The sequence below is a fragment of the Caretta caretta genome, chromosome 12 (assembly GCF_965140235.1).
Source record: "Caretta caretta isolate rCarCar2 chromosome 12, rCarCar1.hap1, whole genome shotgun sequence".
In the NCBI taxonomy this organism is placed as follows: Eukaryota; Metazoa; Chordata; order Testudines; family Cheloniidae; genus Caretta; species Caretta caretta.
The window spans coordinates 26,118,604-26,144,330 of NC_134217.1; the positions used below are offsets into that span (position 1 = coordinate 26,118,604).

Below are 25,727 nucleotides of genomic sequence, written 5' to 3' on the forward strand. Positions count from 1 at the left end.
ATCTTCCCTCTTATCCCATGACAATTTAATTTACATAAGAGCCTTTGGTGAGGGACCTAGTGAAAGGCTTTCTGGAAATCTAAGTACACTATGTCCACTGGATCCCCCTTGTCCACGTGTTTGTTGACCTCTTAAAAGAATTCTAAGAGGTTAGTGGGACATGATCTCCCTTTACAGAAACCATGTTGACTTTTGCCCAACAATTTATGTTCTTTTAAATATATAGACATTTATAAGTTATAAGCTTATAAACTATAATTCTGTTATTTTGCCTCTCTCGCCAAAAGGAAAGTCATATGACCAGCAGACAAATGTGTGAACTGCTGTGAGGTTATATGCAGACAAGTTATACCTTAGTAAATTGACAAGGAGTTATTTTAAGCACGAAAAACCTGTATGATCATTATGAAACAATTCAGGGGAGGGGGAGGAAGGAAAGCTGCTGAGTACATTATTTAAGATGGAGAAAAGCTGCCTTATGTAGACACTGGGCTACACTGTCCCCTTTAACACCTGGAAGGGATGTAGGACTGAAAGTGATCATCTACTGGGGAGGAAAAGCCCTGTGTCACCCACACCTTATTTTTGCAAAGGAACTGTTCATAAATTACATATGACATGTTTTAGTGATTTTCAAGACCCACCCACAGCTTTCAATACTTTGTAACACGGAAACAAACACGCAAAATAAAGGGTTCACCCATACCCTAATAACTTAGGTAACATATGTACAGCCCAAACACTGTAGATTGTGCCCTTCCATTTGTTATTTTTTATCCCCTCAGACCCTCCCTACCCTGGCGTTACCCCAGCTACTTGCCTAGCAGGGCTTCTCCTCCCCCTACCCTACCTCCCGCACTTTCCCCTTAATTGTGTCTGTCTGCTTCCTCCAGCCCCACAGGGTTTATCGTCCTGTGGACTCACGTGTTGCCCTCTGCCCAGACCCCGCCCATCCATCCTCTGCATCCTGATGGCAAAGAGAAGGGCAAAGGGAGAACCGTGCCTTCAGCAGGCGCCATTGAGCATGTCCAGATCGATCGCGCATGCTCAGTGACAGCAGAGCGGCCGATCCGGACGGTGTCCAGGAGAGGGCAGCGCGCACCCCGGGTGCTTTACCGGCAGGGCCCGGCGCCATGGCGCAGCAGGGCGGACTCAGCATGAAGGAGCAGAAATACGACCGGCAGCTCAGGTAGCGGGGGCTGCCTCGGGCCGGCTCTCAGGTCGCTGGGCCGGCCCAAGGCCGGGTGGGGCTACAGCCTGGACCACTGGGGGGCGCAGCGCTCCTCCCCCCTCTCCTGGGGGGCCGCCCGGCAGACTGCCGGGCCACCGGCTCAGCCGCCTGCCGGGCCGGCGGTACCAGGCTGTGGGGCCCTGCGCGCTGCCTTCCCCGCGCCAAGGTGCGCCTCACGGCTTGGCTAGTGACCGTCCCCGCGGGGTCTGCCCCACACTGCCTGGGGTCTGCGGGGTCTGGCCCCAGGCGGCTTCCCGGTGTCCCGGTCCGGTCCGGTCCGAAGCGCTCCCCGGGGCGGGGGCGGGGGCGTGGTGGGTGGGCAGCTCGGCTCACCGCCGCCTGTGGCGGGGCGGGTGTTACTGAAGAGGGGGCTGGCCACACGCGCACACCGGCCTCGGGGAAAATTGAGGGTTTGAGGATGTTAATGTTTGTGAAAAACGATTTTGTTGCGCAAAACAAGCCCTTGACGACTGAAATGTCTTGGTACTCAATGGTTTTGTTGGAAACTCAACATTTTCTAATTGGGGGCATAGAGGAGGCAGTTTTCCATCTGCTCTGATCATAATGATCTGGATGCTGGGATTAATTGCACTGTCAGCAAGTTTGCAGATGACACTAAACTGGGGGGACAGGTAGATGCCCTGGAGGGTAGGGATAGGGTCCAGAGTGACCTAGAGAAATTGGAGGATTGGGCTAAAAGAAATCTGATGAGGTTCAACAAGGACAAGTACAGAGTCCTGAACTTAAGATGGAAGAATCCCATGCACTGCTACAGGCTGGGGACCGACTGGCTAAGCAGCAGTTCTGCAGAAAAGGACCTGGGGATTACACTGGACAAGAAGCTGGATAAGAGTCAGCAGTGTGCCCTTGTTGCCAAGAAGGCCAACAGCATATTGGGCTGTATTAGTAGGAGTATTGCCAGCAGATCGAGGGAAATGATTATTCCCCTCTATTTGGCACTGGTGAGGCCACACCTGGAGTATTGCATCCAGTTTTGGCTCCCTCCCCACACACACACACACACACAGGGGATGTGGACAAATTGGAGAGAGTCCAGCGGAAGGCAATGAAAATGATTAGGGGGCCGGGGCACATGATTTACTATGAGAGGCTGAGGAAATTAGGGTTATTTAGTCTGCAGAAGAGAAGAGTGAGGGGGGATTTGATAGCAGCCTCAACTACCTGAAGGGGGAGTTCCAAAGAGGATGGAGCTCGGCTGTTTTCAGTGATGGCAGATGATAGAACAAAAAACAATGGTCTCAAGTTGCAGTGGGGGTGGTCTGGGTTGGCTATTAGGAAACACTATTTCACTAGGAGGTGATGAAGCACTGGAATGGGTTACCTAGGGAGGTGGTGGAATCTCCATCCTTAGAGGTTTTTAAGGGCTGGCTTTTCAAAGCCTTGGCTGGGATGATGTAGTTGGTGTTGGTCCTGCTTTGAGCAGGGGATTGGACTAGATAACCTCCTGAGGTCTCTTCTAATCCTAATATTCTATGATAAGTGTCAATACTGCCTCGTTTATTTCTATAACCCAAAAAGTGCTCATTAGTGAATTCTTGGAGAGGATGTCCATATGTCATGCTTTTATAACTGGATTCTTTTAAAAATGCATTTTATGTCAGCCGTTAAATCGGTATTATAAAGTGTGTGGGAATTCAGTAGTTGTCAATATTCCAAAAGCTTTTGTTCAAAAAAACACTGTTAAGGCTGCAAATTGGGAAGGGCGTATTTACCTGTCACATCACTTAAAAAAACTAAGCTACTTTACTCCTCCCCTAGTTTCATTTTTGAGTCTGACTCTCCAGTCAATAGCTCAAGTGTCTGCTTATCTTCAGAGTTTAATAAACTTGTACTGGGGTGAAAATGACTTGATTCTTGAGAAAGTCATTGCTCCCTAGTTTCCAGTAACAGCAGTGAAAATTAATGAGACTGCTCCATATCTTTCTTACAGCTCTAGCACCTCTGCTGCTATTCAGAGTAAATCTACAGGAAAACAGTATGGATTCATTTTTGGTTCATGTTTGGAAATTATCTCTGCAACCATAAAGGCTAGAATTACACCTGCTCTGGGTCAAAAAGCTAATTAGGTGTTTGGTCAAATAATTCTTTGGAAACCGCTTAAAAAAATCTGTACTGGGTCACCATACAGACTGTGTTGCATCTTGAAGACAAATCTTCAGCAGTGAGAGAGGAGCATGTCTGCGAACCACTGTCTGAAAGTACTTGCAGTAGTTCATGAATTTATTTTTAAGTCTTACAGAACAATATGAATGATTTAACTGTTGCTTGACAGTTTGGAATCTTTTGTCCTGTCTTCTCCATAGTCATTTTTTCCCCCAGATCTGAAGGGACTAAGGGCAAAATCCTGGCCTTGCTGAAGTCGGTGACAAAACTCCCAGTGTAAATCATGTTTTGATATATACTACTTAATAGCGTACAGGGAAATGGTATGTTAAACCACATGGACTGTGACATCAGATTCCCACTGCCATTCAGACTGTATTTGCTACCACAAGTTACTTTTTCCTGTGAATGCTTCTGTGTTCCTTGTTTTGTAGGTTGTGGGGAGATCATGGACAAGAAGCTTTAGAAGCTGCTCATGTTTGTATGATAAATGCAACAGCCACAGGAACTGAAATCCTCAAAAATTTAGTACTACCAGGTAAATAAATTTCAATTGTAAATTTTAGTAAGAATTTCAGTTTGAATAATTAAGAGTGCATATTTCTTACTGTATTATTTTCAAGGTATTGGCTCATTTACAATTGTTGATGGGAATCAAGTCACTGGAGAAGATGTCGGAAATAAGTAGGTTTACCATTAGTTTTCTACTAATGATAAAGCAGTGATAAGGTTTCAGTAGTTTTACTAAGTGCTGTTTAAAAATAATGGTTAACTTTCTATAACTGTAGGAGTTATGCTCAAAACAAACTGGTTGTTTTGTTTTCGGGGTAGATTTTTGAGTAGTTGTGAAATGTACTTCCTATTAATTGGGAGTTTCTTATTAATTGCCTTATTTTTAAGTGCATTAGTTGGAAAGAGCATATTCTTAAAAAAATACAAGGAAGTGTAGTGAATATCTTAGTCTCCTACTGTGACTTAAGTTTCCCCTAACTTTGTTATATATCTAAATATAGTTTCATGGCTTTTAAACTGTTTTGTCATCAAACTTATTACTTTTATTTAGAAAGACAAGGTAGGTAAGGTAATATCTTTTATTAGACCAGCTTCTGTTGGCGGAAGGTAGAAGATTTGAAGCTACACAGAGTTCTTCAGGTCTGGAGAAGGAAGAAGCGTGCTGTTCCTTCAGATGCTTCCATAACTCCTGAAAAATGCATGCAGTTAGGGAAAGACTAGAAACCCTTACATAAATAAAACAATATATGTAAATTTACATAAAAATGCAACTTCTGTGGACTCTGTGTAGATATTTAATGGTAATAATTTAGGCCCTGGTCCTGTAAGGTGCAGGCAGACTGTTGCGCCCACATGAAGCTCTGTTGATTTTTAGAAGGGCTCTGTGAGCGTAGGGGTCCCTCTGCATGGAAAATTTAGGAGAATAGTGGCCTTAATTATTTAGCAGGATGAACATTCACCTGCAATGAGTTCCTCACTGGGAAGAGTGAAATTCTGCATGTGCTACAGAGTTTGCAGATTATGGGGCTTTCGGGACTGGGATAACGCTTTTTTAAAAATCTGACTTTACAAGATTCAAAAAGACTGTTTTCAAAGAAATCATGTGAAAGATGTGATAAAATTAATAATTGAAGGAAATAGATATTAAAGGACTTCTTTTGTTCTGCATGAAGCTATATAATACGTTCTTCACTGGAAGGAAGCTTAAAAGCTTTAGTTTTGTGAAAGATATTATTAATGTTGCTTTCTACTGTCTCTCTTTTCTCAGTTTCTTTCTACAAAGAAGCAATATTGGCCAGGTAAAGCAATATTAAATACGGTTTGTAAGTATATTGAGAGAGTGATTTGTGTATAAAATGAAAGTTAGACATACACAGATAAAAAATTCCTTTCTTCTATAGTAGTGAGTGAGGAGAACAGAGCTTCAGGAGATGTGTGGGAACAAAAGCCCAGTTTTGGCCATGTTGAGTGTAAATGGGTGGCTGGATGCCCACAAGGAGATGTTGAAAAGCCTGGCTGTGACTTAAACTTGATGGAGAAAGACAAGTCCAGGGTGGGCAGGTAGATTTGTCATCAGTTTAAAAAAAAAAGATGATATCCAGTACAGAAGGGAGGCAAGGATAAAGCCCTGGGAGACCTGCACCAAAACCTGAAGTAGTTTTTTTATACACCAGGTTTGTATAATTTTTGGTGGTGCTCAGAATGGGTCCAAGCAGAGCCATCCCATTCCGCGCTTCGGGGGATGCAGGGTCCAGGGCAGGGGGAGGGGGCGGAAGCTGGAAAGATGCAGGGAGGGAGCGGGGGCTTGAGGGAAGCGGTGGAGTTGGGGGCAGGGCGGAGCAGGGGTGGGAATAGGCAGGGCGGGCTGGGTCTGGGTCGCTCGCTGCTGCTGGCATGAGGGCCCCTGCTAACTCCCCAGGCCGTCCTGGATCCCTGAAGCGTGGGGCCTGGGGTGGTTGCCCTGGCCCATCCTATGGATGGGACGGCTCTGAAAATATAAGCCCAAACATTGGTGGAGCCAGGCCTACGTTCCTGAATATTGGTGGAGCACGGGCACCACAGGTCCATATAACTTGCTGCTTGTGAGTGGGCAGGGTGCGGGAAATGATGGCCCACTGAAAGAATAAGAGGTAGTAAGATAACCAGGAGAGGATAAGATTCCAAGAGTAGGATATGGTTGACTGTGTCAGAGGGACTCAGGATGTCTATGGGAAAGGAGCACTAGGCCCGTGTTATGGCTAGCAAGATATTAGAAACCTTGGTTAGAGAAGTTTCAGTGGAATAATGAGGGTGGAAGCCAGACTGAATAGGGTGTGGAATGGAACTTAAGGAAAGAAACTCAAGATGATGGTTGTAGACAATTGTTTGAGATGGGAGAAGAGAATGTGTATGATAATCTGAAGGGGATTCAGGGCCCATGGTGAATTTTTAAGGTGCGGAAGACCGAGGCTGAATTGGGAGGGGAATAAACCTCTTGAAAATGAGAGGTTGAGGGGACTAGGAAGGTTAGGAGATGGAATGGGTCACTGGGGCACAGGGAAGAGCTGGAGAATAGGGAAGATGTTTCAATGTCAGTGAGAGTGGAGGAGGAGAGTGTGCACTGGAGCGAGGAGAGGGATGGAGAAGGTCATACGGGGTCTTACCTCTTTTTTTTCTTCTTCTTTTTTTAACTTTGAGAAATCAATAAGATTCTGAGTGGAGAGGGAGTAGGGGGCAGTTTTGTTAACTTAAAAAAACCCTTAAGTTGTATTCTGTCTCTGTTCATCACTATTGTTTCTAGTCTATCAGTAGAAAAGATTTTGTAAAACCATTATTTACAAAAAAGATTTAAAATGGTGAGGGGACCTACATTATCTAAAAGAACATTGACTTGCATTTTCTAGCTTTAGTTGGGTTTGTGCCATCTACCTAAAGTTAATTAACATATACGGTAAGTGAGATAAGCTCCAATCTTGAATATTGGTGAACTATAGCGGTTATAAGAATGGTTAAGACTAAAGAATGGGTCTTATTAAGGGATTGTCCTCACCATTCTGCTAGCAGGTGCTGTTGCTTATCTTCCCTTGTGTCACCCTTCCCTCCCCTCGCCCCATCCTTTGGCCTCCTCTTCTGCTGTTTCCTTCTTACATTGTAAGTATCTTCAATAGCTCTTTCTCACTTCAATATCTTCTTGCTGTCGCTGCTCGGAGTTTCATTAGAGCTTGCTTAGCTTTTAACTTAACAGTGCTTAAGAAAGCTGCATCAGGAGCTTATGGTGCTTCCAATACAGTGATTTTTAAAATTAGATATAAGCCAGTTATTACATTTTTCCATTTTTAGACTGTTATTTTTTTTTAAAGGAAAGTCTGGCTCAAACAAAATCCTTGCTATTACATAGTGATTTTAAGGTGAACGTGAATTTTGAAATAGTTGAACTATATCAATATTCCATAATGTACTTATTTGTAATATAGCATGTATGCTATTGGTAAGGTATGTAAAACATAAATGTAAATTATAGATATGTTTAAACAGGTATATTTTTAATTGTTTTAAAACAGAACCGAGCCCAAAGTGCCACAGAGCTCTTACAAGAATTAAATAATGATGTTTCAGGAAATTTTGTGGAGGAGGTTTGTATCCTTGAATTCCTTGCTATGTTCTGGTGTTTAAGTGCATGGCAAAGTATGACAAAATAAAATCATTAGTTACAAATTTATCTGTAATTGCAATGTGAGAATTTTATGATAATACAGATCTGGAAATAAGATCTCAAATTATGTGTGTCAAGTTCATTTAAGTATATACTTAAATAACGTTTGTAGTTAATGATGATAAAGATTCAGAAGCCACATCTAGCATTTTGAATCCAAGTCCAGTGTTGAACACACATGTTCACTTGAACTTTTGATATGCTTATGTCTTTCTAAGATAAAGCAAAATTTATGTTCCAATGTATGTGAATTTTTTTGTACTTTTATTTAGAGTCCAGACAAACTTCTAGACAATGATCCTTCATTTTTCTGTCGGTTTAATTTAGTCATTGCAACCCAGTTACCAGAAAGGTAGAGTCCTGTTCATATTTTTCAGTCTTCTTACAATTACAGTTTTGTTTGCAGCTTTATTGTGGGAAGATATAATTTATGTGAAGCAACATCGCTTTTTGCTGTCATATGCAACATTTATAGACAGGAAAGCTTTATGGTGGTGATTTTCATTATACCCTTTGTGTGTTAATACACAAATTTTTAAAGTTTTTGTACTGACTCATTGTAAGGCACGGTCTCCAAATTCATTTAAATGTTGAGTTCTTCTTTCTAGTGAGGGAGATCTTCCTAATCCACCATAGCTATGTCAGCTTGGTCATCTAATTTGAGGCCTCACATGTAATGGGATCTGCGATATCTTCAGGTCTTTGTGGAGGTCTCTTTATCACGATCCAACTCCCTCTTTTCTAACTGTGTATGGAATTGTATTGCCACACATTAGTAAGAAGAATTTCATGTGGCTTTGTCAGGACTGTCTGTTAGGAGTTCCACTTTACAATTTATGGATCCAACTGATCTCTTTCTTTCCAATTGTTATTTTATTTGCCTACATTCGTGGTTTTGTTTTTGTTTTTTAACTGACCTTTTAAAAGCTTGGGACCATAGAAATCAATGCAATATTAAAGAGTCTATGGCTATAAATTATCTGGTAATGTCTTTTTGGTGTAGTATTTAAAATATCTCTTCTGATCTTATTGCATATACATTTATGGCATCCTTTTGGTCATGTTCTATTTTTAGCTTCGAAGTCCTCTCTCATGGGAAACTTTTTTTTTTAAATTATTGTTGCACACTTGATTATCTCTTGTACGTTCTAAGAGTCATTTTATTTTTATTTTCAGTATATTGGTACGTTTAGCTGAAATTCTCTGGAATTCTAACATCCCTCTGTTAGTCTGTAGGACTTATGGACTAGTTGGCTATATGAGAATTATTATTAAGGAACATCCAGGTAAGAGATTTCTTCAGAAATTGGACTTAAATAGATTTAAAAGTGGAATTGAAAGCTCTTTTCTAGAAGTTTTATATGTAGATTTATATGTTTAAAGAACTATTTCATTTTTACCTTGTGAAGTATTTAGTGTTAACTAATATCCTTGGCATTTGCAGTTGGAATTTCCCACCATAAAAATCATTCTAGCTGTGGACATGACTTACTGAAAATTGCATGCAACAAGTAATTAACCTGATGATGCAGCAAAATGGGAGACTTTTGTCTAATGCTATACTGCATTATATTATGGAATACATTTACAATGAGGCACTACTTCCATTAATGTGTAATTATGCTAGTGGGACTCACATAGGTAAATACCCAAGCACTGAATATTTGCTCCTATGTTTTGTAACCTGTAATTTTGTAACAATCTGTCCTGTTTATCTTTCAAATTAAACTATCTTGTGTATCTCTGGCAGTTGTGGAATCTCATCCAGACAATGTATTAGAAGATCTGAGACTGGACAACCCATTTCCAGAGCTGAGGGAACACATTCAGTCTTATGACTTGGATCATATGGAAAAAAAGGTTGGCATGAGACTTGCATTCTGTGCTCTAAAATGCATTCAAAATAGGCCCCATTCTTGCAAGTAATTCCATGTGGATGGGTCTCTCCTCCTGCATAGGGTCCTATTTTTTATTTTTTTTTTAAAGGATTTAACTGTGGACACCTTCAGTGAATTTGGCTATCACAAAAGCTAATCGTGAGTTAAAATACCAAACTTTGTGTGCTACTGTAAACATCACTTCACATAGTACACATTGTGAAGCCACATTTTTGGGAAACATCCTTCCTTATGTTAGGTGGGATTAGTGTAATCTGGCCATAAAAGTATGGTAAGTGGTAGTACAGAGCCAACATGAAGTCTCTTGCATCATTTGTTCCCTTTATGGCTGGAGGAGGAAAGAGGATGTGGCTGGTATGTCCTGTGCTATGCCAATCCTTGGCTGTGTCTTTCGACCCCTGTAGTCGTTGCAACCCAGTACAAATTAGATCAGCCTAAGGGCAGATAGAATGACCTTCACAGGGCAGCACCAAGATTAGGAGAGTGCAGAGGTAAAATTTAAACCACCATTTCACACCTGCCTCTATTTGATCTCTGTGCAGCATGGCCATCCCTAGTTAAGGAGGAAAGCAAAAAAGGGTTTTTGACAATGATTGTCTGGAACCCTCAGTTCAAACAGCAAATCCCAAACCTACAAATTAAAAAAAATAAAAACTTTGGATAGGATTACTGTATGAGTAGCGCTTGAGCAGTTAGGAAAGCAAATAGATAATCCGTATGGAAAATGTTTTTTCCAGTCAGATAATGGAAACTGACTGACATTGTGCAGAGACAAGATGGGTGAGGTAATATCTTTTATTGGACCAACTGTTGGTGAAAGAGACAAGCTTTTGGTCTTATACAGAGCTCTAATTTGCACGTTCTTCAGCAATACTTGAGACAAGGTTTTGTCCTTCCAAGTAAACGAGTACCTGGCCACTTACACTCAGGAAGTTTCTACCCTGACCCTGATGGTGCATTAGGCATGCCAGAACTCTGGAAATTGGTCAGATACGTGTTGGATCATTCAGTTTGGTGCAGAAGCCAGATCTCTAAATGTTTCTGCTCATTAAATATTTTTTTTTAATCACTTGCTATGTCAAGAATATATGGAGTCTGATTTGAGATCAGTGTGAAGATAGGCGAATTAGTTTTAAAAATGCTTTCTTCTGGCATGATTTCAAAATTCATTATATTAGTGCAAAAAATACAGCAAGAATAAAAACTGCTTCTGTATTTGATACTTATAGTATATGTGAGTACTCACAGAACCGAGGGGTATGAATTGGTCTTCATTTTAAGATGTAAATTGGGAAGGAAGATTCTAAACAGTGACTTGTGGCCTAAATCTTTCACTTGTGGAAATACAAGTTTCATGCTCCTGTCACAGGTTTAGCAGCAGGTCTTACTTTCCAAAGAGAGTACAGTGGGAGTTTCAATATTAAAAAGAAGGACCTTTAGCTTTCCTGTAGTAGGTTAGGGCAGGAAAAAGGAGATTAGAAATATAGGCCAGCCCTATCGAAATTGCGACATGTGGTCACTATCCTAATGATGATAATACTAGACCTTTCGATCTAAGAGGGCTTAAACTTAATTAAAATTATTAAATTCACATGCAGGACAGTTACCAATAATTGTGCAATTTGCAGTTCTCAGACTTAGATTTTAAACTATATAATGCATTTTTGACCATCAAATTATTTCCTGGATTATTTGTAAAAGTTCAAAATTGAGCACATCATAACTTTTATAGAAAATTATTATTTATTTGCTCCCCCTTTTTAAGATTTATTTGAGATATGACAAACATAAGAATATCCATAGTTGGTCAGACCAATGGTCCATCTAGCCCAGTATCCTGCCTTCTGACAGTGGCCAATGCCAGGTGCTTCAGAGGGAATGAACAGAACAGGTAATCATCAAGTGATCCATCCCCTGTTGCCCAGTCCTAGCTTCTGGCAAAGAGGCTAGGGGATACCATCCCATCCCTGACAAACTTATTTGAAATTTCATTTAATTTCAGAATCTGTTTACATAATGTTACAGGCATTGCTGTCAAAAACTAGGAAACTTTATTGAATCAGCAGTGTGGTTCTTAACTCTCCTATTGTGCCTCAATATTACAGGATTTTCAAACTGTGGTGATCTAACATACAGTGCTGTTAGCTTTAAAGAAATAACCTATTTCTAACTACTTGCAGATATTTTTTTTTCTGTTTGTTGATTGCAGGACCATAGCCACACTCCATGGATTGTGATTGTAGCAAAATATTTAGCAAAATGGTACAATGAGGTATGTTGATAATGTCTTATGAATCAAACATATAGCATCCAGTATTTCTACTGTAGGCTTTTAATGAAAGTATATCTGACTCCAAACTAGATCACTTGGGAGGAAAAAAGAATTGGACAGGTGATAAAAGTACCTCATTGAACAGTGTCCAAAGATTTATTTTTGGGCACTGAGTGAAGCCTGTAACTACTGAAAAGTGCCTGGTTTGATTTTTACCCTATGTTTCCTTTATCACTTACTGAAACACACATAGATGTGTATTAACTTTGACACAAACTATCTAGCAGGTAGTCATGTGACAGGAGAATTGTTATATATTTATCTGTTTTATTTATACTTTCAATTTAGAAAAGTGAACTGATACCTAGGAATTACAAAGAAAAGGAAGCCTTCAGAGAGCTGATTAGACAAGGTAATATATGTTATGGGCATTTTCGCCACTATGAAAAGACATTATACAAGACACAACTTGTCACTGTGGCTTGAAATTGAACTTATGTCAATGCAGATTCATGATTTCTTGAATAGGTGAGTCTTAGAATCCTGAGTCTGCTTATGAAGCCAGCTGGTAATACTTGTTTCTTTTTCTAAGCAAGGGCAAGGACCTTCATTCTATTGTAGTTCTTTAAAGAAAAGACAAATGCTAACTTTGGAAAACATATCTAATTTTTTCTAACATTAAAATTTTGCTAAAGTAGGGGACTGAATTTTCCTTATTAGTGGAATTGAGAGGCTATGTCACTAGTATAAAACCAGCCTAAAAATATCTGTTGGCTGATTGGCCAGTGTGAAATAAGTTTGTACCTATTTTATTTTCCAACTGTTGTGTCCACATCTCTCATGCTTGCACATGAATGTGGATGCTTATGCACACATACAGATCAGTTTCAAAGTTAGTTCTTTTCTTAACTGCATCAGCAGAAAGGTCAAGGATTAAGATGAGCATGGATGTTGAATTACTTTCTCAGCCCAAGAAGTGGTGATTCTGTGGAGAGACCCATTAGTGGGTAGCAAGGAGAAATTTACATATCTAGTGACTATATTGTAATTAGTCTTTGGATGGATGACTTTGCTGTTAAGGGCTGTCAATCTAGCACCCTTCACAAGCATTAAAATGTACAGAGTATTTTTAAAAGAAATGTAAATAAATCATTTTAAATTGCTATAGAAACAGGGCCATGTTCTTTCCAGTTATAAACAGACTTAATTACTAGTACTAACAAATGGATTTGTTTTTCTCTTGATATCTAAATCCTATTTACATCACTGTAAGTTATTCAATAAATAATTTATTTGCACTGAAATAAAGATTGGCTTCCTAGTAGATTTGAAGTGCAGCATTTTATGCCAATTGAATTTTGCTGCATCCTAGAGTAAGTATTAAAGTGAAACAGTAGAAATTTTAACAATATTTACAGTCAGTAACATTTCCTTATCTCCTCTTACTTATTATTCAACTATATTTTTGTTTTGTGTCAAGTAAAGAGAGAGCTTCAGTGTTTCATAACCTGCAATTCACTTTACAGACATCAGATTTGATATGTATAAGATAAAGAAACAGTTGTACGTGAGAGAGAGAATGATCTTATTTATCTATATCTCTATGGATTAAAGCACCGGACAGAAATTCAGGACCTCTGGATTCTGTTACAGACTTTGATTTGAACTTCTATATAACCATGAGCAAATCACATGCTCCATCTGTGCCTTATTTTCCCTATCTGTAAAACTGGTGATAGCATTTTCCCTACATCTTGTACATTGTGACATTTAATTCATTAATGTTCATAACATAAACTTTGAGATCTTACAATGGAAGGTGTTATGAGTGCAAAGTATTTTTAATACCATATCAAAGTATTTGTACACATGGATGAGGGAGAGGGTAGCCATTTTTGTCTGTTAATGTGGTGAGATGTATATGTTTTGTAATGACAGAACTAGAACAGTGATATGTCACAGATTCTCCCAGAGAAAATCTAATATGCTGCCAGGACATAAATGTAATGTGGGAGGTGGAGTTTGTATTTTTGCTTGTGTTACTTGTTTCTTTTCAAACAGGAATTTTAAAGAATGAAAATGGGATCCCAGAAGATGAAGAGAACTTTGAAGAAGCTATAAAAAATGTAAACACAGCACTAAATGTTACTAAGGTAAAAGTAGTTTATTAAGTTTTAGATGATGAACATAATGCATTTGAAGAGCTAAGGGGACCACGTATCTTTGATAGTATCATTGTTTTTCAGAACAAAAATTCCCCAGCAAATCTACAGTCAAAGTTAGTTTGATGACCTCCTCCTAATCGCTTTCTCTATAAACCAAACAGACATTCTGGAACAACTTGGCAGGAGTAGCAGTATGTGCTCAAGAGGGTAGTTCCAGTTGGGCTGTAATACAACGGCAGTGTTGAATTGGGAAACGTACAAAGCACCTGCCCCCACACTGCCGATTGGAGCTATTCTTCTTTCACTTTCATAAACACTGCATTAACTAATTTTTTTTTTAAATGGTCCTAAGAAGAGTAAGGCTTATTTTTGGATATCATCACATGACTCTTTTTTTTTTAATGGAAATTGGGTGTTTGTATCAGAGAAAGATATGTTCCTTCTTCTAAGCTCTGCTGCTTAACTAATGTTAAAGGTCTTGTGTTCCTTGCTGAGGAGTTAAATTTATTAAAAATACTTAGTAAAGTCAGATAGTAGAACACAGTCTTTAAAATCAGTGTCAGAAACATTGCCACAGTATCACTTATGGTGAACATGCAGTACTTTCATGAGTGTCTAAAAGAATTAAGTGTGAAATAAATTTTACAACTCTTATTCAATTTAAAGTATTAATTTGCATAGAAATTACCAGTTCTTAACATAAATCAACAGATCTACAGAAAGTTCTTAGAGTGCTATGGATTTCTTATAACAAACTATGTTTTGGAAGACATTGTTACATGATCTTGTGTATTTGAGGTGTTAAGCTTTTCTTGAAGACACGTACAACTCGTATTTATTAGCAAGCCTCAGGTTACTGCAGAACTGGTCTACTGTCCAGTTAACATACTGTATTGATTTGTGAAGGGCTAAAGGAATGTTTGATGGAACAAAACTCCTATTTGACCAATAATATTAGTGTGGACATAACCAGAATCTATTAACATGACCAAAACTAAATGCCAAAAGCATCATTTGCTATAGGGTGGGCAGTTATATTTCTCCCTTTCCCCCAACTTTGGATGGAGTCATTAGGAAAGCAATAATTGCCCAGTTTTTTTAATCTGTGTTGCTATTTGGGACTGGAAATAGTCTGTATACTGACACATTTTCCCCCTCCTCCCGCCCCCAGAATTTTTCTGAAATGATGCCCTTGCTAAATGTATGTAATTCCTAACATTAGGGGCAAATGTTTTCATATCTTAAATCCTCTCCAGTTCTCATTGAAATTGCAAGGGTGTTGCTAAGGACAGATTTGGTGTGTAAAGTTTGGGTTAATTAGAAGCCTACACTTTTAGCAATTGACACTTTTCTAAATATGATAGTAAAGAGGTAATTTCTCCCAAAGTACTTGTAGCCAGTGGGACAGATTCTTTCATAGAGGTTCAGAAAAGATGACTTTTGCCTAGAAAGTCTAACGTCATTTAGATATTGAATTGCCCATATAATTACTTTTGGGACAATTCTTGAATAAGAAACTTGGGTAAATACACGTGTATATATATTTTTTTTCTTACAGATTCCAAGCTGTATTGAAGACATTTTTAATGATGATCGTTGCATCAATCTCACACAGCAGGTAAAAAGAGTAACTGAGGATAAGATGTTTATTTAGGAATATTGATACAGATAATACTTTTGTGTACAAGAAAAATAAATTACTGCTGTTTGTACTCTTGCAGACACCTTCCTTTTGGATTTTAGCTCGAGCTGTAAAGGAATTTGTAGCAAAAGAGGGGCAAGGAAATTTACCTGTTCGGGGCACTATTCCTGATATGATAGCAGATTCGGGTAAATTTATCAAATTGCAAAATGTGTAAGTACTTGAGTTTCTTCTTCAAAGACAATCAGCATTATAGTAATGAAGGGCATTGATTTGGATTTCACAGGATGGGCCAAATTCTCAGAGCTCACTTAAAAAAAATAATTAGACTCTAGATGGTGCTATAACCTAGTCCCACCCTCCTATCTGGATGGACACCAGTCTGTTCTGATTGGATCCAACTGCTGAAGCCCATATGCCTCTTAGCGCCCTGGTTCTGGGAAGTGATCACTGTTCCTACCTCTGGGTCTCTTAAGCATGCTCTGTGGTGTAAACGTCTCATGTCTGACACTCTTTTTGGGCAGTAGAACTGCTCAATCTGGTTGCCTAGATCCCAGAACCAGTGCCTCAGCCCTCCCAAGTCCCATAGTTGCTTAAGACACATTTTCCAGGAGAGCACCTGGCTCTGGGAGCTCTGGCTTTCTAGGTAACCTTTTCAGAGACAATATGGCAGTAAAACAAGAAAATATACATTTTAGCAAAGGAAGTTCTTAACCATAAACACTTACTCTTTAAGCAGCACTAGAGTTACAGCTCTTGAGAAAACTGCAAACAGTCCTGAACGCGTTGCCCCTCAGTGTAACTTCATGACCCTTATGAGTCCTCGGTGTAGTCTGAGTCTTGGCAAATTTTTAGGCTCCAAATCCAGTAGGAAAAATGTTGTTCACTGTTTGCTCCACCACAGCTTTCTGGACATAGCTTCAGATACAAAATGGATGTACTAATCTACAACAACAGTTGCAATCATAAATGGTATTCATAAAACAAAACAGAATTAATAATGCAATACAGACATGTCCCCGAAACCGTCACAGACGGCATTCAAATATAATGTAGATTGGATTTTAATATATTTGTGGAGAGTTCTGTAAAAAATGTTTCCTCTTGGGAGGAGGAGGAGGGAGAGAGAGCGTTCCCCAGTAAGAGTCCTTCCATGTAAGGAGAGAAAAAATGAACCCGTTGCCTCATCCTGCAAAAATGAAATTACAGCAAAGTATTAAGTGAATTATTGGGTTTGCATAGGTATGAAAGACATTTTTAGTTCTCTAAATTCTTGAAGGTCTATATTGTTTTACAGACCTATTTTGTAAAATTAGGAATAATTCCTTGATACGCTTCAGTGTATATTTAAAAGGAATATTAGCATAATGTTTCGTTTCATTCCAGAAAAAATTTTTGAAAATAACTATTTAAGATATGAGAGAGACAAGGTAGCTGAGGAAATATCTCTTATTAGACCAACTTCTGTAGGTGAAGAGACAACCTTCTGAGCTTTCCAGAGCTCTTCCTCAGTTTGGAGAAAGTAACCAGTGTGTCTGAGCTAAATACAAGATGATAAATTGTTAAGCATAAGGGTTTCTTTGCATGCTGTTGGAGACCATTTAAAATGAAGTGGGCAATTAAGGATTAGAAGACAGTGGGGTGTGTTACGAATTGTTGTAATGACCCATAAAACCAGTGTCTCTGTTAAGTACATGGTTTTTAGTGTTCAGCAGAGTTACGAGTTTCAGTTCTTAGGCTCGTTTTTTGAAAGTGTTGTGCACGTTTCCTTTAAGGATGAGGATTGAGAAGCCAGATATGGAATGATCATTTTGTGAAAAGTGTTTTGTCCATGGGCTGTAGGGTCCTTTATCATTTTGCTTTGTGAGCTCATTTGAGAGAGTAGTGATTATCTGGTTTCACCCACACAGCTGTTGGGGTATTTAATGCACTGGATGAGGTATACCACATGTGATAAGAATGTGTGTGACCCATGGACCTTGAAAGGTGTGTTGTGGGGAGGTATTGGTCATTGTAGCAATGGATTTTCATGGATTCTGGCAGGGTCTGGTGCCGCTTTGAGCTGGTGTGTCCTGGTCTGTGGGGAACTTGCTTCTGATTATGAGCTTGAGGGAGGGAGGACGTTGTTTGAATGCCAGAAGAAGGCATTTGGGAAAGATTTCTTTCAGGATGTGGTCCCCATCAAGTATGGGTGGTTTGATAAAATCATCAATTGTTTGATATCCCATATGTGTTCTAGAGTGGGATAGCAGGTAACAACTAGGGCTGTGTGGTCAGCGCGTTTTTTGTTTTAGGTTTTTGGGTTTTTTTTCTGTATTGAAGCAGGTTCCGTCAGGGGTATTTGGTGGGATGTCCTTGTTTAGTGAAGGCAGTTTTAAGTGTGTTTAGATATATATCTTTTGAGCAAATTCTGTGGTATCTGAGTGCCTGGCTTTAGACAACAGGCTTCTTGGTGTGTCTGGGATGGTTGCTGGTTCCGTGGAAGTACGTGTCTTGATCGATGGGATTTTTATGTATAGTCAGTTCTAGTTCTTCATTGTTGAAGCTGATCTTAGTGTCCAGGAAGTTGATGCTGGTGTGGAGGTGGTTTTCTAGAAAGAGTTTGTTGGTTGAAGCTGTAGTGGAAATCTGTGAAGGAGTTTAGGTTGCCTCTCCAGAGGATGAAAATATCAACGTATCTCCGGTATATCATTGGTTTCATGGTGTATTTGCCCAGAAATTCTTCTCGAGGTGGCCCATGAAAAAGTTGGTATATTAGGGAGCCATCCTAGTACCCACAGCTGTTCCCATTGTTTGGACAGAGTATTTGTTGTTACATGTAAAGTTGTGGGTGAAGATGAAATGGATCAGTTTGATGTGTTTGGGTTGGATTTTCAAGCATTGTTCATTATCTTGTAAGGTGTTTGAAGCAGGCAGCAATGCCATCATGGTGCGGGATGTTGATGTATAGGGAGATGACATCCATGGTGGCAATGATGGTGTTCTGGGAGAGGTTGCTGTTGTTTTTGAGTTTCTTGAGGAAGTCAGTTGTGTCTTGGAGGAAGCTGGCCCTTTGTGTGGCATATGGTTTGAGGATGGTTTCTATGAGTCCTGATATTCCTTCAGTAAAAGTGCTGTGGCCAGATACGATGCGTCTTCCTAGGTTCCCTTGTTATTTAAGGTGTAGCACTTTGAGCTTCATAGTGTGCCCTGCTGCTGAGGTACATGGGTTGCTGCCCAAAGAATTAATACAATACAGTTAAAACATCATAAAATACAATATAAAAATTGGTCAGTTGTAGTTGTATAGTGCATTTGGTTCAAAGTTTTCTTTAGTGCTGGTCCTCTCATTGTTGAAAGGAATTAGTATTTTTTGCCCTGTAACCTTCCACAGTAATATTCCTTTTAATGCTTACTAATTGCAAAGACATTCCAGTGCACTGAGTTATGAAGCTGCTTCTACAAGTAGCTTAGAGCTACAGCAAAACAGTCATGTGATTGGTACCATTGGCTCTTCTGCTGCTGAGGTAGCTGATCTTCTGACTTTATTCATGTTTACAACAGATAGGGTAAGAAGGGTTATAGAAGTGTTGTTCAATTTCAGGCTCTTAAAATAAAACTGTAGCTTTAAACTACAGTTTAAACTATTAAAACTATTTCTGACCCTTTACAGATACCGTGAAAAAGCAAAGAAAGATGCTGCTGCTGTGGGTAACCATGCTGCTAAATTGTTACAGTCAGTAGGCAAGGTAGTTATGTTATAACGTCATTTAATGTATCTCAAAAGGACAATAATTTTCCATGTAATCTGTAAAGAATGGGGAAAGGCGCAAAATAGAGACAGTAAAGAGCTGACTTTACTAAAACTCTCCAAGAGAATGTGGTAGTTAAGTTCCAATATGATTTCACTATACGCACAGTGTGTGTATTTCTGCATTGTGTGTACTTTCCTGTGACTATTTAGAATGTTAGTGAAAGGGACATATGAACACATAAGAAGTCTTCCTTGGATAACTTTTGATCTAACATCCATTTCAGTATAATTTTAAAAATGTAAATCTAACCATTCATTGCCTTGTGCAGGAACAAACATATTCTTGTTCCTTTGCAGGCACCAGAGTCAATCTCACAGAAAGAGTTAAAATTGCTTTGTAAGTATCTTTGGATTTAGCATTACATCATTCTTGTTTTATGCACACACAAATTTTCAGGAAGTCTTAAAATTATTCACAATGTAGCTATATTAATCTCTAGCTCAGTATTTGAATCTCTTTTGTATTATAAATGTTGTGCCTCTTCCTGAGAAGTAATGGACACAAGTTTCTCCCACTGACTTCAATGCAAGTTGCAAGTGCTTAGTGCCTGTCAGAATAAGGTGTATGGAAAGCTATAGGCAGATGCCTGAATGTTATATGCCCACAAAAATAAAATAAATAGAATTAATTACTGATGATTCTGGATGAAACTACTGTTCGTTTGGGCAAAGTTTGTTTTACCCTTGTATATTAAATACTAGGGCATATGCCAAGAAAAACAGCAGCCATCTGAAACAATAAGTATTTGTTGTACTTGAAGTGCTGTAGTTGCGGCATGTATTTAGAGTTTTTGGTTTGTTTGCAGTGTTTTTTTCCCCCTTCCCTATGTTCATCCATATTTGTCTAGTTTTTTCTTCCCCTTTCTGCCATTTTACCACTGCCACAGGTTCACTCTTGCCCATCCCCAACCACTGGTTTTTAGAATGCTGCTCTCTCTAGATTGCCTGCTGCTAGAGAAAGAGTAGGCAGCGCTGCAGGAAGCAGCACTATTTAGTGCAACTTAGGAAAGAGGACAGCTTTTGGGAGGCTAGAGGAAGAAAATGTGGGGCTGATGCCTGTGGTCCAACAGATGACCATAAAGAGGAGGAGGGTGGGGCATCATCCTGTCTGGAGTCTGGTACCACATGTATTGACAATCCTTATCATGTGCAATAGGCAACATGACTGGAATTTTGAAGTACACAAATATAGAACATTTTAATAAAGTTGTTTACCTTCATAAACCTCTAAAGAAACATTTCTTATCTAAAAGATTTTATTACATTGCACTACTGAAGAAATACAATAAAAACTAAAATGACATCAGTTGGTGATAGATTTACTCTACATTGTTTAACAGTAAGTAAATTCTGAAATGCCTGAAGAAAATATTGCACCCTTGCAATCAGTGCTCCAGTATTTCTTTTCGGTGTTCTTTGTTTAGGCAGCAACTCAGCGTTTCTTCGAGTAGTGCGGTGTAGATCCCTGTCTGAAGAGTATGGTTTAAATACTTTTAACAAGGATGAAATTAGTAAGGACTTTCTATTTTTTTATTTATTCATAGTTTTTCTTTAAACTTCTTTCTTTTATCATGAAAACCATGCTTAAATAGAAAATACATATTGTATATATTTCAAAGTATTATTTAAAGAAAATTTTTTTTTGACAATTTACTTTTAAAAGCTCAAAGATGAGCCACTGAATTAATGTGTGTGGTAGTTTTCCCTGGCAGATATTTTCTCTTCAGCAGCCATGTAAGTAAAATATTCATCCTCATCAAGGTGTTATAGTCTTTAAATTATATTTTCTCCTGTCTGACTTTAGTTATTTGTAACAGGAACTACAAGGGTTCTTCCTTGGGAGCAAAAGATTAATTTTCTTTTTTAGCCACTGACTGTTGTTGTTTTTTGTGAATAAATTGTGTGGCAAAGGATCATTAAATAAAAATTAGGCATATAACTGCTACAGACTTTTCAAACATATATAACTCCAAATTCCAAGGTAAATACTAAAAGAGAAACAGTACTTGTTTAGAAAACAGCAGTCGTTTACTGTGTGTCTTTTCAGTCTGGTCATAATATTTTGGCCAAAAGAATTGTTTGTCACATTCACAAAGTACATAAGTAAAATTTCCTTGAACTGGTGCATATTAAGTTGGGTACAATAATTTAGGAACTTTTTAAATTTTACATTTAAAAAGCTCAATATATATTGTCCCTACATCATTTTTTGTGCCTATCGTAAGGAGACTTCCATTTATTATATAATTATTGCCCTTAGTTTTTCTTCTGTTAAATATACATTATAAATAGGCTTGGAAAGATTAGATTTGTATTGGTAAACACTGATTTCACGAATGAAAATGAACAAAAAAAAAATAGTTCCATTGATTTAAAAATCAAAATGTACAGATAAGAAAAATCTTCTTGAAGTAAGAGTTTGACGTAAGGATATGTACTTCATGTATTTTGATGTGATGTTGACAATTTGTGTTTCTAATGGTTATAAAGTTTAACTTTTTGAGACTCAATGTCTACTGTCATTAAAATAATTGTCTGACCTCCCCCCATAATTTCCTGCAACTGTGTATTTAAATCAACAAAAATATTTAAAAATGCTTAAAAATAGACTATATCCATCACAATTATAAAAAAAAAATAAAAATCAAGTTTTGCCAAGTGTAATTTTGAAACTCAAATTATGACTAGAGGTAAATATCGCAAGCAAGCAATTGTTGACATTGGTGGAGTTGAAGTAGGAACACGTGGACAGCTCCAAACTGAGATTATATAAAAATATATAGGTACATAACATTTAGTATAATTAGTCACTTATCATTGGCATTTGAAATTACATATCTAAACAATCCATTACCAAAGCTTGAAGTGGAAACCTCTCAGTTGTCTCCCACGGGGGTGTGGTGGCAAAACTGTAAAAAATGTGTGTTACATTCAAGTAAATGTGAAGTATTTTTTTCATTCCATCAGTCTCCAAGTCTATTTTAAAACCAATTTAAAATCTGTATTTTGTGGGGGGGGTTGGTTTTTTTTTTTATCATTTTCAGTTTCCAGCATGGATAATCCAGACAGTGAGATAGTGCTATACTTAATGCTACGAGCTGTGGATAGATTTTATAAACAGCATGGTAGATACCCAGGTAGGTTATTACAATAGTTTTAGATATATATATATATCAGTCACTCTTGGAAATATAACAATCTAATTTATGAGACAGTAGTACATATGAACTATAAAACATGATTAAGCAAATGTTTGAACTAAACTAGAGTACATTTATTGTGCAAGTATTACAAAGTGACCAGATTCTTAAGATTAACAAATTAATGCAGATTGATGATGATGGTTTTAATTGCTTGTAAAAATTATAGTTAAATTACATGATGATTTATTATTGTGCTGAATGAACATAATCAGTGGTATTTGATCGACATTGTTAGAGCTATAATTAAATACAAATGTATGTTACTTGAATAAAAACGTTAATGACTGCAGTAACAAAGAAGGTAATCCCAGCACAATTTAAAAAATTATTGGACCTGTTAAAACTCTGGCATATTAAAGTCCAGTGAGGAGAAATGGCTCATACTTTATGTCCTAGGAGTGTATAACTACCAAGTGGAAGATGATATTGGAAAATTGAAATCTTGCCTCAGTAGCTTTCTTCAGGAATATGGGCTGTCTGTAACAGTGAAGGATGATTATGTCCATGAATTGTAAGTATTGTATGATAAGATGTCACTTTCATTAGTTTATTTAAACTGCCCTAAAATACTGATTATTTTATTTTTTGCTATGTAGTTGTCGCTATGGAGCTGCTGAGCCACATACTATCGCTGCATTCTTGGGAGGTAAGAATACCACTTTATTTTCACAGATCCATTTAGAACTGTCAATTGAGCTATATTTTATTATTTTAATGGTATTCCTCTTCAGTATATTTGGAGAAAAGGGAATAACTATGGGCTGCAGACAAAGGCTGCATTAGTACTGCAACATATTAAAGTCAGTGTGTCGTATGCTATATGGAAAAAGTTGGCTGAGAAAGTGATCAGACTGGAATAAAAGAAATAATGGAAAATTACAAAATGACCTTATTAGGCCAGTTATACTACTTGTGCTTTTATTACTCTAGTTTAAAATAAAATTTATAATGTGTATATATGACCAGTGAAAGTATCATTGACAGAAACAATAATACAATATGACTAATTTTAATTTAGTTCTAATTTCAGTGTAGACAGTGCTAACTCTGCAAACTTTGTAAATCTGTACCTAACCAACATTGCCTTATTTCAGGCTGCAATAAATATTTTATAACCAAGATGTAAATCATTTTAAAATGTATATAATAGAAGTATTATTGCAATCTTAACTGTTTTTGCTTACTTGTCTTACAGTACCAGTTAAAGTGTTAATGTTATATACACAACTTGGATTTTTTTTTTAAGGTTAAAGAAAATTATATTGCCATGGGTATACATGGTACTTTAGAAAAATGTATGAAGACAAGATCTGGGTTCTTAAGTGTTCTATAATTGCAAAGAAAATGTGAACACAGTATTTTTATAGAGGTATTAAAAGGGGTTATAGCAATAAAATAAAATGTAAGAGCTTGTTCAACAGTTAAAAAGAAATGAAACATTGTAGAGAAGCTAATTACTAGCTAATTTTTCTATCACCTGAATTTTCCAATACTCAGACTCTGGACTGCATAATCTCTTTTAAAAGGAAAGGGGATTTTTGAATGGGAGGGGAGGAAGTGTTTTAGAAAAATGATTGATTAGGAAAAATATCAGTTATGGGGATGTAGACACTTCTCTTGCATTTATTCAGAAAGATCAGTTTCTTTTTCACCAGTTCACATGGTAAAAATATTTACGTAAACTTATATGTATATGCATTTTTAAAAAATTGAATTGAAAAACAAATACGAAAATTACTTTTTGCCATGATTCAGGAAAGCATTTAAACTCAATCTGTCAAACTATTTCATCTTTATATTGAAAGCTAGACCAGATACTGTTGTTCTCGTTTTTTTTAAAAATATAATTACCCACCAAAGTCATTCTTTTTTCCCCTTCCCTTTAATAGGTGCTGCTGCTCAAGAGGTTGTCAAAGTAATTACAGGACAATTTGTAATTTTTAATAACACCTATATTTACAGTGGAATGTCACAGACTTCAGCAACTTTCCAGTTGTAGAACAACTACGATATATATGTTGGAAATTGTAATTGATGTCAGGTTTGCTCCATTCTATAAAATATCACTAGTGTGATGTTTACCACTAACTGAACCTTTCTGTATTTTCCTCAATATTAAAATCTTATTGCAAATAAAGGGTACTCTTATTATTTTATTCTGAGGATAAGACAAGTAAATCATACCATAAAATGGAAGATATTTGTTTTCATGTAATATGTAGAATTTTCTGATCATTATTTCTTCAAGTGCCTTCAAACAATGCAATGTCTTATTCTGTGGTATCAGAAGTTAAATTTAGTCACTTACACTTTGCTGACTTATGTCAAAGCAGAGACTTAAACCAATCTGCTTGTTCCATGATTACCTCTTTATAAAAGAAAAGGAGTACTTGTGGCACCTTAGAGACTAACAAATTTATTTGAGCATAAGCTTTTTGTGAGTTACAGCTCCCTTCATCCGATGCATTCAGTGTATGCCTCAGATGAAGGGAGCTGTAACTCACAAAAGCTTATGCTCAAATAAATTTGTTAGTCTCTAAGGTGCCACAAGTACTCCTTTTCTTTTTGCGACTACAGACTAACACGGCTGCTACTCTGAAACCTGTCTTTATAAAAGCTAAGCAAAATAATAAACTCTTGTACCTGAAACCTGTTAATGGAAGGAAGTACTAGAACAGTATTTTAATTGGGAGTATAATCACCTATGGGAAAATCTTCTCAAACCTGGGCCCCAAGCCACAAGAGGGAGGATTGGCACCACTGTGACACAGCTATGCAGTTTTGTGCAGCAATCAAAAAATGCTAAAGACTGTGTTACTATTAAAAGCATTCTGGATGGAAAGGATGAGAGAGATGGGGGGCGAGAGAGAGACGCTTTTATCCTTGTCACCTCTGCCAGAAGAAACCCACCAAGCAGTGAGTCCTCATTGTTCCCAAGGTTGTAGAAGACTGGCTCCAGGCACATGAAGAGGGGACAGCCAGGTTCTTCCCTCTGTATGGGCAGCTCTCACTGGGGAAGGGAGGACAGGGCGTGGGGATTGTAATAAATGCAGCGGCTCAGGGGTGGGCACCGGGGAGGGTTACGGGCGAAGCTGGCGCGTGGCGAACTCGGCGCTAGTTCGGATCGGCCGTGCCCTACATTTCAGCTTGAGCCCGGGCCGCGGTACAGGACTGAGCCCACTGGCAGGCGCTGCA

General features: G+C 38.1%; 1 protein-coding gene across 2 annotated transcripts; it reads left to right on the forward strand.

The window, feature by feature from the left end:
* The first annotated feature begins 1,033 nt into the window (after positions 1-1,033).
* On the forward strand, positions 1,034-24,669 carry NAE1 (NEDD8 activating enzyme E1 subunit 1). Of its 2 annotated transcripts, XM_048816534.2 has the most exons (20): positions 1,034-1,189; positions 3,790-3,893; positions 3,979-4,039; positions 5,136-5,166; positions 7,408-7,479; positions 7,832-7,911; positions 8,736-8,845; positions 9,310-9,419; positions 11,667-11,729; positions 12,078-12,141; positions 13,791-13,882; positions 15,453-15,512; positions 15,616-15,749; positions 19,189-19,264; positions 19,627-19,666; positions 20,754-20,840; positions 22,374-22,466; positions 22,929-23,043; positions 23,129-23,178; positions 24,422-24,669. In XM_048816534.2, the coding sequence occupies exons 1-20, from the start codon at positions 1,044-1,046 to the stop codon at positions 24,529-24,531; spliced, it is 1,698 nt and encodes a 565-aa protein (XP_048672491.1). In that variant the 5' UTR covers positions 1,034-1,043; the 3' UTR covers positions 24,532-24,669. The 2 variants fall into 2 exon arrangements, with proteins under 2 accessions (XP_048672491.1, XP_048672492.1); XM_048816535.2 differs by lacking the exon at positions 22,929-23,043.
* Positions 24,670-25,727: the final 1,058 nt, after the last annotated feature.